Source organism: Microchirus variegatus (assembly GCF_963457635.1).
Source record: "Microchirus variegatus genome assembly, chromosome: 10".
NCBI lineage: Eukaryota > Metazoa > Chordata > Actinopteri > Pleuronectiformes > Soleidae > Microchirus > Microchirus variegatus.
In genome coordinates, this window is record NC_139811.1 from 1,340,679 (window position 1) to 1,352,671 (window position 11,993).

Sequence of the window (11,993 nt, forward strand, 5' to 3'; positions counted from 1 at the left end):
AGCCTGACCTGGAGTTTTTTACCAAACCAAACTGTACCATGTTGTAAACACAGCACGAGTTCAACAAAAATCTTGGGTCCGCATAGCACAAGCAAAGCTCTGCGATATTAGCTCGGCGAAGCCTGGCACACCAAATATACCCTACCGTTCAAAAGTTTGGGCTCACCTATACAATTTTTGTTGTGTTTTCCATTAAAAGTCAGACTTTTATTCATCAAAAGAGTTGCAAAATGAATAGAAAATATAGTCAAGACTTCGACAAGATTAGAAACCATTTTGCCCTTTGGTTAAAGAAGCAGCAAAACAAGGGTTTTCAAGGGTTTTCTAATCATCCAATAACCTTCTAACGCCATTAGCAAACACAATGTACCATTAGAACACTGGAAATGGGCCTCTATACACCTATGTACATATTCCACTAAAAACCAGACATTTGCAGCTACAATAGTTGTATGGGGACTGTATCTATGTTCCCCGGGTCCTATGTTCACCACTTTGTATGTGACCGGGGAACATAGGACCCTTTCTCTAAAAAAGGGTCCTATGTTCCCCGCTGTTCACCCAAAGGGTCCTATGTTCCCCGCTTTGTATGTGACGATTTCACCCAAAAGGACCCGGGGAACATAGGACCCTACCCCTAACCCTAACCCTAACCCTAACCCTAACCCTAACCCTAACCTAACACTAACCCTAACCCTTTACCGTGCAGCTCCACACCCAGGTTCCACAAAGTGGGGAACATAGGACCTTTTTTGGGAAAAACGGTAAAAAAAAAAAAGGTCCGATGCTCCCTGACCGGGGAACATAGGTACGACCCCGTTGTATGTATACAGTGTATTTCTGATTCATTTAATGTTATATTCATTGAAAAAAAGAGCTATTCCTTCAAAAATAAGGACATTTCTATGTGACCCCAAACTTTTGAAAGTGATTTTTTCACGTTGCAGGATTGTGGTCGTTGTGATCATTTGCATTTACGTGTTACTCGCAGGAATAAAATAAACAGGCGTTGATATTAAAGTGTGACCAAGAGGTTGAATCAAGACTTTCGGGGTGAACGAGCTCAGCAACTATAATTTCTGATGATTTATGATGTCGGGATCCTGAAAGACTCTCGTTCATGACAAACACTTTACGGTCTCGTTTGGTTCATGACATCCGGTTGGAAAATCACAAATGAGGAGGAAAAGTAAAGCAAATCAGCCAAACAGCGTGAACACGCATTATACAGCATTTTATATAGAGACTGAAGTGACAGATGATTCCAAAAGGTCCTTGAGAACGACCTTGTTCTTTATTATTAAAGAGTTGTGTGACAATGGAAATACACGTGACAATTATTATAATTAAAAAATAAATAAAATGGTCTATCCCCCTTTTTAAATCCCAGTGAAATCACCTGAACGACGTGTGGAGCAGTTTCAGAAAATCCCAGAGGAAACATTGCTCCCAAGGTCACGGAGCAAGAAAATTCACCGAAGATTACGTCAGTGGTTTGATGACAAAATCACCGTCATCATCTACGTCTCAGACTAAATGTGGAAATGATCAGAAATGAACGTCTGAAAAGAAAAGAAACGTCTCAAATTGTACTGAGACTGAGAGGCTACAGTATATTGTCTCCCAGAATTCTTTCACATAGCAACACAGCATTTAAAAATCCTCTAAATAACAATCGATAGATTAAATTCTTACGTAATATATACTTTCCAACACTGCTTTTTCCTTCTTTTTTTTTTTAAATAAGTATAATAAGTTTGGCTTCCAAAGTCCCACCATTAACTTACACGTCCGTGTCCTCACCTTTACATTTTGCTGCCTATGATATTATTGCACTCGTCATTGAGAGACAGCGCTCTCAAATACACTGTTGGTGTAGAGTTTGATTTTTGCTTTGAACGGAGGCCGAGGTTAGAGCCCCCAGGTTTACCCCCCTCCTCAGACCTCAGACTCCAGGCTGGACACCCTGCCCCAGGGCTTTGGCACATAGGGACTGTTAACTCTGCGAGCCACCAACACCTGCCTCCGCTCCCTGCCCCCCGGGCCGGGGTCCTGTCTCCGCCCTGTGCCGTCGTAAGCGCCGTACATGTTGTTGTGGTAAATCACCTGTCGGTCGCTCATGCGAGGCAGCATGGCCGTGTTATCCGGACAGTGGCTCGCGCAGGGGAACAGGTGGCACATGTTCTTGGTGCCGTTGTACATTTGGGACGGTCCCACGTAAACGGGCAGGTCCGTGTATGAGTTCAGGTAGGTGGAGTAATGTCTGTGCACCACGGTGGAGGAGGAGCGGCGTAGCGCGGCAGCGTTCTGTAGGATGGCTTCCCTGTACGAGGGCAGCCGCGTGGAGTCGGAGTACTTGAGCTTCTGCTTGTAGGGGTAGGAGCCCATGTGCGCCGGGTCCAAGTACGCGGGCTCGGCAGCCAGAGCGTAGCAGGACAGGTTGTGACCCAGGCTCCCGTAGAGCTTCTGGGGTTTCGGGTTGGTCACGACCACGCGCGGAAACAGGTCGGGCATGTCCACGCGGGCGGAGGGAGATGCGGTCGGCTTCGTTTCGTCCACCTGGTGGATTCTGTCATTTCCCCACGTGGCTCTGAGGAACGAGGCGCGGCGGTTGAGCTTGTCCTTCCCCAGCAGCGGCATCTCGTCCGTCTCGGGCTCCAGGTACGACTTCATACACGAGTTGCAGCTGGTGCTGCTGCCCGGGTAGTGCCTCGCGGTGCAGGATATGGGAGCGGATATATCCGGGGTGTGGGTACTCAGGAGGTGATTGGCCCTCAACTCGGCAAGGCAGGATCGAGGTTCATCGTAGTCGCCTCTCGCTCTGGGGTCTGCAGCGTCAAACACGTAGGTGTGGGACCTCCTCCTCCGGCTCACGCAATCGGGGGGGTAACTGAGCTTCCTCCTCAGTGGCCCTTTGTGCTCCACGTAAATATCGGGCACCTGGAAGTCCCTGTAGGGAACAAAAGGGGACGTGGGGTGCCGGGCCGGGTTCTCCACATACAGCCTGCTGCTGTGGTGGGGGTTCGGTGTTCCGGCGGGAGAAGGGTCCCTCATGGCGATGTGAGGGCTGCTGAGGCTGGAGATGGGCAGCGTCCTCTCGAGGACGTGCTGGCTGCTGCTGGCGGGCAGCGTGTAGCGCAGCGGCGTGGGCCGGGTCACGACGCGGGGCTTCTCGAGGAGCAGCTGCGCGGAGGCGTCGCCGCTGTAATGAAGGGGGAACGTGGGCGTGAGCGCCCGCTGAGGGTACGGCGAGTGGTTGTCGGTGATGCTGGAGATGTAGGGAACGCGGCCGTGACTCACGTCTGCGGCCGTCACTCTGGGCGCGAGGCCGGCGCGCACATTGTCCGCCCCGCGCCTGCTCCAGTTCTCTATGGTCTTGGTGGCGTTGTCCAGAGAGTTCTCCACCCTGGCAGAGGACACCATGTCCTTGGCCGTCTTGAGCATCTTCAGCATATTGGCCTGTGTGTAGTTGGTGGTGACGTCTGGACTCGGTATGCTGCCGTTATGCTCTGTTTTCTCATCTCCGTTGAAGCAGCTGTAGATGCCCTGCAGAGAGACACACAGGTTCATTTACAGTGAAATAAGGCTCCGTCCCAACACCTCCCCCTTAAAATGTCCCCTTAGTTTTGAGCGCCCTCAACCGTAAATTCCCCTCGTTGAGGGAAGTGGTATTGGGACGTCACTACATGCAAATTAGCGTAGTGAACGTATCGAACGTGCTCACCTACGCCACATGTTGACAATTCCACCGGTGGAGCGCGCCACTATTTTAATTCAGGAAAAAATCCAGCGGGATCAGCTGTTTGTTTTTCTCCGTCCTCGTAAACGCTAAATCACGAATCTGATTGAAATCTGACAAGTCCAGGGTATTCGTGTTCGAGTGAACGCCGAAACTACACACATGTAGCAGAGCTAGCTAGCAGCTATTTGCCGAGTGCTTCTAGAGCGTTTGCCCGTCATGCAGCTCGGCGTGTAGCCGCTCGCTAGCTAGCTTTTCTGACATTAGTGTTCAAAGCTCAACTGTCCTTTGGATGTGTATCAAACCAACACATTCCAACACAATTCGACATTGTAACGCGCTTATTTGCGAAAGTATATCACAACGAAAATGTTCCTCGGCAGATGTGGCCGCCATCTTTGTTGAAAAATATCAGCTGGCTCGCTGAATTCGCAAAGCATCATGGGTAATTTCATCTTCCACCTCTTTTTAAGCCTGCACCAGAGCTCACTACGTTTTGAGGGTTGATTATAAAGAGAAAATCACATTTCTTCTTGCTCTTCCGTACACGAGAACACGCAAAATGTAGGGTTAGGGTAAACCTGTAGGGTTAGGGGAGGTATTGGGCCTAAGTGTGAATAACGTTCTCCTTTTACTGTTGAACATCAGAGACACAGATGCAATACTTCTCTTCTCACATTAGTAAGGTGTTAGTAAAATTCATACGCACTCTGCAAACATTCAATATGTGCGTGAAGCAAACAACGACTTATCAAGCGAGCAAAAACAACAGTTTTCTGTCTTTGCAGAGAGAAGATTGATTGTTGTTTCTGGGAGTTTTTGTTTGTGTCTGAAATGTTGTTTACACGTTGGCGTGATCTTACAGAAACGCAGCGAGCATATAAACGAGTTGTGGGTCGTATGTTTTTATCCCAGCGGCCTTTATTTTACTTTTAAATTGTGTATTGGTTTGGAATACCTAATCTGACCTTTGAGTACCGTTGACAAACAGATGAAGGTTTTTAATGATGCAATTTAAATTCAAATTCATCAGGACCATCATAATACCTCAGTAAAGTATCCATAAAGTCACTTTTTATTGCTTTAAAGTCATTTTTTAACTCTATTCTTTCATAAAGCTGTCCCCTAGCAGTTATTGTTCCACTCAACACTCACCTTAGCTCAGAGGGAGACAACAGACTGTGGATCACACTTCATTGCACTTTCTGTCACGTTCATCTGCAGGGAAGTGTTTTGTCGCTCGCTCTCGTGTCGTTCAGAGGACTTTGATTTAAACATGTTTACGAAACACACGTCTCTCTAATCCTTACATTGTGATTTGTCAGCCACAGCAGGTGCTTAACACCACACGAGTTGTTCTGCCCTTAATCACAGTTCACAGAACAAACAGTAACATATGGCAGTTAGTGTTAGGATTTGATCAACACTGATGCAGCAGATCCTGCTCACTGATGCTGCTACTTATCTCTACTTATATTCACTCTGCTCTCCTCCCTTCTGCATGCACGAGTTTGCATGTTTTCTCCAGGTTCTACGCTTTCCAAAAACATGCAGATTTGAGGATGAGTCAAAGTGGACACCCTGAATTGACCGTAGGTGTGTGTGTGAATGGTTGGTTGTCTCTGTGATGGACTGGCGACCTGTCCAGGGTGTGTGATGCGTTATCCGACTGCGTAACCACGGAGACCCCTCCAGCCTTCATAGTTCTCCGTCGTGGTGACGGATACGCACTGAAATTTCCCGCCCGATCAGTAGGGGTCGATACGCAAGGTTGTTGTGCTTTTGGCTGCAGTGAGCAATGGCGTCCGAGAGAGAAAGACTGTTGTTGTTGTTGTTGAAACAGTGGCCGTTTTTTTTTCACTTTTCTGTGTCATGGAACGCAGTTTTAAGATAATCTGAGGCCAGAAATTAGCGATTTAGAGTCTAAACATGTGGTTTATGTGTATTAAGATGTGACGTATTTATAGTTTGGCAGCGACGTTGTTGGCGGTGATCAGCCAACAACTGTTTTTTAACAGTTTTAAGATAATCTGAGGCCAGAAATTAGCGATTTAGAGTCTAAACATGTGGTTTATGTGTATTAAGATGTGACGTATTTATAGTTTGGCAGCGACGTTGTTGGCGGTGATCAGCCAACAACTGTTTTTTAACAGTTTTAAGATAATCTGAGGCCAGAAATTAGCGATTTAGAGTCTAAACATGTGGTTTATGTGTATTAAGATGTGACGTATTTATAGTTTGGCAGCGACGTTGTTGGCGGTGATCAGCCAACAACTGTTTTTTAACAGTTTTAAGATAATCTGAGGCCAGAAATTAGCGATTTAGAGTCTAAACATGTGGTTTATGTGTATTAAGATGTGACGTATTTATAGTTTGGCAGCGACGTTGTTGGCGGTGATCAGCCAACAACTGTTTTTTAACAGTTTTAAGATAATCTGAGGCCAGAAATTAGCGATTTAGAGTCTAAACATGTGGTTTATGTGTATTAAGATGTGACGTATTTATAGTTTGGCAGCGACGTTGTCGGCGGTGATCAGCTCCGCCTCTGTGGACGGCACAGAGCGGCGTTATCTCGGCCTGTCCTGAGGACCAGTCGCAGCTCTTGCCGTCTCCTTGACGGAGTGACTGACACTTAAAAAATATTCTGTGCAGCTACGTAAAGTGCTCTGCGTAGCGTACATAGAGCACTTTACAATGGATAGATGGACGGACAAAATGGTAATTGGAAAAGTTCTAGCAAATCTTGGAATGAGAGTCACATAACTTTTTAATATCTCAGTGCTGACCGGTGAGGACGCACTTATCCGAGCTGCTTTTGTTTGACAGATCTGAGGATGACTCACTCTGCTGATCCCCAGGAGGAAATCCACGCTCTCCGACTGTCGCACTGAGTGACGCAGCTTCCAGTAGAGCAGGTGTTCCCAGGCGAACACCAGCAGGCTCAGGCCCATGGCCACGAGCAGCATGTAGAAGACCCCCGCCATGTTGTCGATGTCCAGCTTGCTGCTCATCACCTCCTTCTTCTCGTTGCGGCAGATTCCCGTGAGCCAGACGGTCTGAAGCTTCTGTGTGTCACCTGTGAGGGAGTTATAGGCCAGCGTTTACCCATCATAGATCACTGTTAGGACCAGCCGTTTACATTAGGGCTGTTGACCTTGAAGTTTATTGGAGAACTCCTCTGACTCACTGACACCTGGATGTTTTATGAAGATTCAAACAGCGAACTGTGACCATAACAGGTCAACCAGAGCAGGCACTCGGGGAGATTCCCTTTGTCCCTTTTAGAAAAAGCTTTATTTTCCTTTAAAGCGTCTTAAACCTGGAACAAAATTAATTTACCTTACACTTAAAAACATGTTTACTGGAAAAAAAACCATATTCCTATTTATAAGGGACCATCAACCTGTGCAAGGGACAAAAGATGAAAATCTTGATTTTTGCACATTAAAAACTGATTCTGTGTATCATACACACACTTGAAATGAAGCTGCTGTTGCTAACTTTAGCAGTGAACAGGTCAAAGGTTAATTACTTTTAAAAAAATACTTATTTTAGTTTAAATATTATTGAATATGACGACTCACAAGCAGAAAAGCAAGGAAACAAACAGAGAGAACATAACAGGATTTGTTTTGCAGTATCTCAGGGACCTGATGATACCAATTAGTAATCTGCTAATTCATTATACATCTCAGGTATTAAAACTAGCCTCGGGTAATTACAACACACTTTCTTAATTATCTCCAACCAAGAAGACTGTGTTATGTTGTGGTTTGTCTGATTGACTGTGAGCAGGATTACGTGCTGTAAAAATCTCATTTTTTACTTACTTTTTAAAGTTTCGACCAACGTTTTCCCCTGAATGTTTTTTGATTTCTTTATTAATAGTGTTTTTTATATCCTCATGTCCAAAAACACTGGCTATAGACTTGACGCTAAAACTCTCTAAGTGTTTAAGAACTCACCGTCAGCCAGGAACTGGAGCAGAGCCAGGTCGATGGGGCGTTTCCAGCGTGAATCCTTCTGCAGGGCGATGCCGTAACCAGTGGTAGCAAACACTTTGCCGCTGCCAATGGTCACCAGCTTGCAGCCTTCGTCCTTGCCAGCCATGTAATTCAGCACCGCAGCGTCGTAGATGAAGGCGTCCAGTTTCCTGGAGCAGTGGACAAACGGGCTTTTTTACTACGGTGAAACCATTTGGCTCATCTGTGCGTGTAAATACAAACTTGCTGGCGAACAGACACCCACCCTGTTTTGAGGCTGTTAAGGGCGTCCTCCACTCCCTTCTGGTTGTATTTGACCATGTGGGAGTGCATCTCGGGGTAGTTGCTCCTTATGTTGCGCTCTGTGCTGCCATTTGGGACCGTACCAAAGCGGAACGGAGGGTACTGCTCCTGTGGCTTTTGGAACTGTCGAGAGAGGCGGAGTCAGGACTGATGAAGACACAACGATCAGTGATGGCGACTGAACAATGGAACACTTTTCAATGTATTATCAGCACGGAAAACACTCGGAGCTGCTGGCGCAGTAACTCCCAGGTGCTTTCATGTCCCGCTGGCCTCTCGCTCTATTCAAACACACGTCGAACTCTACAATTCAAAGACCTGACGACCGCGAGTGAACTCTGCGTCCGCAGGGATCCACGTTCCCTTCGTCCCTTTTCTTGTCTGCAGTCGGAAATGGGATTTTATCGTTTTGCTTTTGGCGAATCGCTGAACGCTTTCAAAAGATCTGTGGGGAACGGGCCGGAAATATAATTGACAAATTTATCATTAACCTTTCGGCAGATATGCTCACTGTATGTTAATGAGGGAACTCAAGGTTATCAAACCTTGAGCGGTCTGTCAAGGTCAAGTTTGCAAGTGAAGCCCTGAAATGGAAAGCTTGTCCCTGAGAACAGCAATCATCGTCCCTGATGGTCCACGATAGAGATAAAAAAGAAACTGTAATTTTGGTTCATAGAGAGAATCTATCGAAGAAGCACTTTTGGAAGTCAAAGAACTACAGAGGAACAACACTGAAAACTTCCTCTCTCGAGGATGATCCACGTATTTGCTGGATGCTCTTCATGGTTCAACCCTCACATTTATCCGGGCTTGGTTCCGTCATAAAGGATCCACTGGACGTGGCCTCCCTGTGGCTGAGGGTCAATTTAGAGCAGGGGTTCTCAAAGTTCTGATACCTGAGGGTCAATTTAGGAACCCAACATTGGACTGAGGGCCGCCAAAGGAAAAAAAACCAGAAAGAAATCCCATTTGTAATCATTTTAATGACCAGATTGCAGTTCTACAGTTTAGCGTTAAGTATTATAAGCATTAATATAATGTAATTTAAGCATTAATATAATAACACTTTATAATTTACTGGGTAATTTCACAGTATTTTGGCCATTGTTCTTAGCTTCTAATTACAGGTTAATACCAAGTAACACATTTCTGTTACCATATATTTACTGGGTAAATAGCTAGTAATTGGGGGCTGTAGCTACCTGCTTATTACCAGCTTATAACCCAATAATACACTAAAATTCACCATCTAGAAACCAGGTAAATACCCAGTATTTTTGTTTACACTTATTGATCTGTATCCAGTAATGTCCAATAAACATTTAACAAGCTTAGCAGCTCCTGGATTAAAACTATCAAATGTAAATTCATTGTGGGGCCGCCAGGAATGTTTCTGCGGGCCGCCATTGGCCCCCGGGCCGCACTTTGAGAACCCCTGATTTAGAATGTCCAATCAACAAATGAGCAACGAGCATCGAGGAACATAGAGTGCAACAACAACACTCCACAAACCACTGAGATGGAAAAATGTGCTCGGTTCATTTCTGTTGTTTCGAGTTCAAATATTTAAAAATAGAGTGAAAAGCCGATGACGGCGAAGCAAAGACCGAACAGAGCACAGTGTCCTTCAGTGACTCCATCGCTCTCTCCTCTGATACAAGGTCACTTTTGTCTCGTTTCTCATTTGCATTTACTTAACCTGAGGACGGAGCACAGCTGGACAAACAGCAGCTCACTCTGAGCGAGATGCTGTTCAATAATCTATGGACGTGCTGTTGAAACGGCTGCGTCTCTGTGTTAATGTGTAATGAGACGACTGTTGTAAATGACTTTGCTGGAGTCGTAACGAGCAGTCGGGGAAAGTGTTGGTCCTCTGTCACTGTACTGTGCTAACGCTAATGCTAGCAGTGGGGAAAGTGTTGGTCCTTTCCTCAAACGCCTCCTTTCAGTCACTTGCAAAGCAAAGAGACGACAAATTATTTCCTCTGCTGATGGTTAAACGTGGATTTCCGTGTCGATATCGGTGTCGATCGCTTCCTCAGGCCGGTCACATATGTAGATAACACCAGGGTTTATGATCAATGTCTGATCAGATAAATCCACATTTTAAAGATTATTTCACAGTCGTCTGCACAGAGTTTGATCATTCATTCATTGCCGTTGTTTGCTGATTGTTGTTTGCACATTATAGGTTCATCTTTATGTCAGTAAATGTTTTAGAAGTTGAAAAACCACGTCTGGTTATGGAAAACATGTTATTGTATGGTGGCTAACTAGCCATGTAGCTACACTAGCTTCTAAGAGTGTTTAAAAAACACATCTCTTAATCTCGTTATCTTGTCAGTTTTCATTGTGCTTTAGCGAAACTGACTTCTCTGTTTGAGCTACTCAGCGCTCTGTCACTGTACTGTGCTAACGCTAATGCTAGCAGTGGGGAATGTTATTGTATGGTAGCTAACTAGCCATGTGGCTACACTGGCTTCTAAGAGTGTTTAAAAAACACATCTCTTCATGCTATCTTGTCAGTTTTTTGCAAAACTGACTTCTCTGTTTGAGCTACTCTGCTAATGCTGCTTATTTTTTTGATCTATTTATTGCACAAATCTCTCATCTCTCACAGAGCCATGATAACGTAAGCTGTTGCGATATCACCCAACAATGCATGACGACGTCGCTAGCGACACGTGGAGAATCGGGAAACGTGCGTTCGATTTGTTATTCTACTCTTTGATTGCGGCATTGTGAACTGCATCAGTGTCCAGGATGGAAGAACAAAACCACGACGGACATCATTAAGCAGAGAAAGCACTCGGAGATCACAAACTGCTAAGGCCGCTCGGTTTACCACATGGTACAATGAAGTGGTTATGCGTATCCAGATCTTCACCAAAACCATGTCTTCCTTGGGTCATAACCTACATCTCAAAGATTTAACCTTCTAGACGCAGGTGATACCTACTAGTAAAACACCCAAAAACAGTCAACTACACTGAGTTTTTCCTAACAAAATCAGGTCAGTCAGCGAGTCGGTACCTTTTTGTCGCTCAGTCCAGACACGGTGTCGATGTATTGCTCCTGGATCATGAACGCGGCCAGGTTAGCGGTGTACGAAGCCAGGAAGATGACAGCGAAGAAAGCCCACACCAGCACCATGATCTTACTGGTGGTGCCTTTTGGATTCTCGATGGGCACCGAGTTGTTGAAGACGATTCCCCAAAGCAGCCACACCGACTTCCCAATGGTGAAGGTGGGACCTCCGGGATCTGAGAAGGATGAAGGTTTATTTGTCTGGAGGAAATACACTTATCATCTCAGGATTATTAACACCTGACTACAGCGTAAAGGATGTGTTTTATTGAGACGACGAAGCAGTGGAGTTAAACACTTAAAGTTCACATAGAGTGGTCCTGTTGCACATATATGTTAGTTATGGAGGTCTACTTACATACATTAACTTGCTTTGATGCTCAAAAACCTCCTTGTTGCTGTAAACGAGCCGATAGAAATCCTCTTTTCTGACGCTGTTCCCCAGCCGCGATATTTCAGACATAAATCTCATCCCCAGAAAACAGAGTGTCTTTTATTGGCCAGTACCCGGAAGTTACATAATCAGCACCCGCTCTCAGAAGCACAGCTCCCCCCTCTGGAACGGTGGATGCACTGCTCCTCATTATCAAAACATTGTTTTAACAGTGTTTAAAAATAGCTTCTTCACGACTCCCCGCCGCAGTCCCTTTGACGACCTTTGACCCGGTGAAACACCTCCACAACGGACGTTATTCTTCTTCTGCGGTTCAACGTACGCAACCGGATGTGCCCGGACTAGTGCCCGGAGCAGGAGGATCTGCTGTTCAGGAGAACCGCTGTTTACGTAACCGGACCAGGTTTTTTCAGAGATCTCGCTGAGCTTGAGATTACAATAAAACACAGCGTTCTCAGCAGTGACTGAACTGTTTGTTTAGAACCTT

General features: G+C 45.6%; 1 protein-coding gene across 1 annotated transcript in view; it reads right to left on the reverse strand.

Moving 5' to 3' along the window:
* Window positions 1–1,938: 1,938 nt before the first annotated feature.
* Window positions 1,939–11,993, reverse strand: part of grin2ca (glutamate receptor, ionotropic, N-methyl D-aspartate 2Ca) — a gene marked incomplete at both ends in the record, with an annotated part of 61,810 nt that continues 51,755 nt past the window's right edge. Inside the window, 5 exon segments of the mRNA XM_083896229.1 lie at window positions 1,939–3,546; window positions 6,583–6,815; window positions 7,705–7,892; window positions 7,988–8,148; window positions 11,059–11,288. Coding sequence (XP_083752355.1) covers window positions 1,939–3,546; window positions 6,583–6,815; window positions 7,705–7,892; window positions 7,988–8,148; window positions 11,059–11,288 — 2,420 coding nt within the window.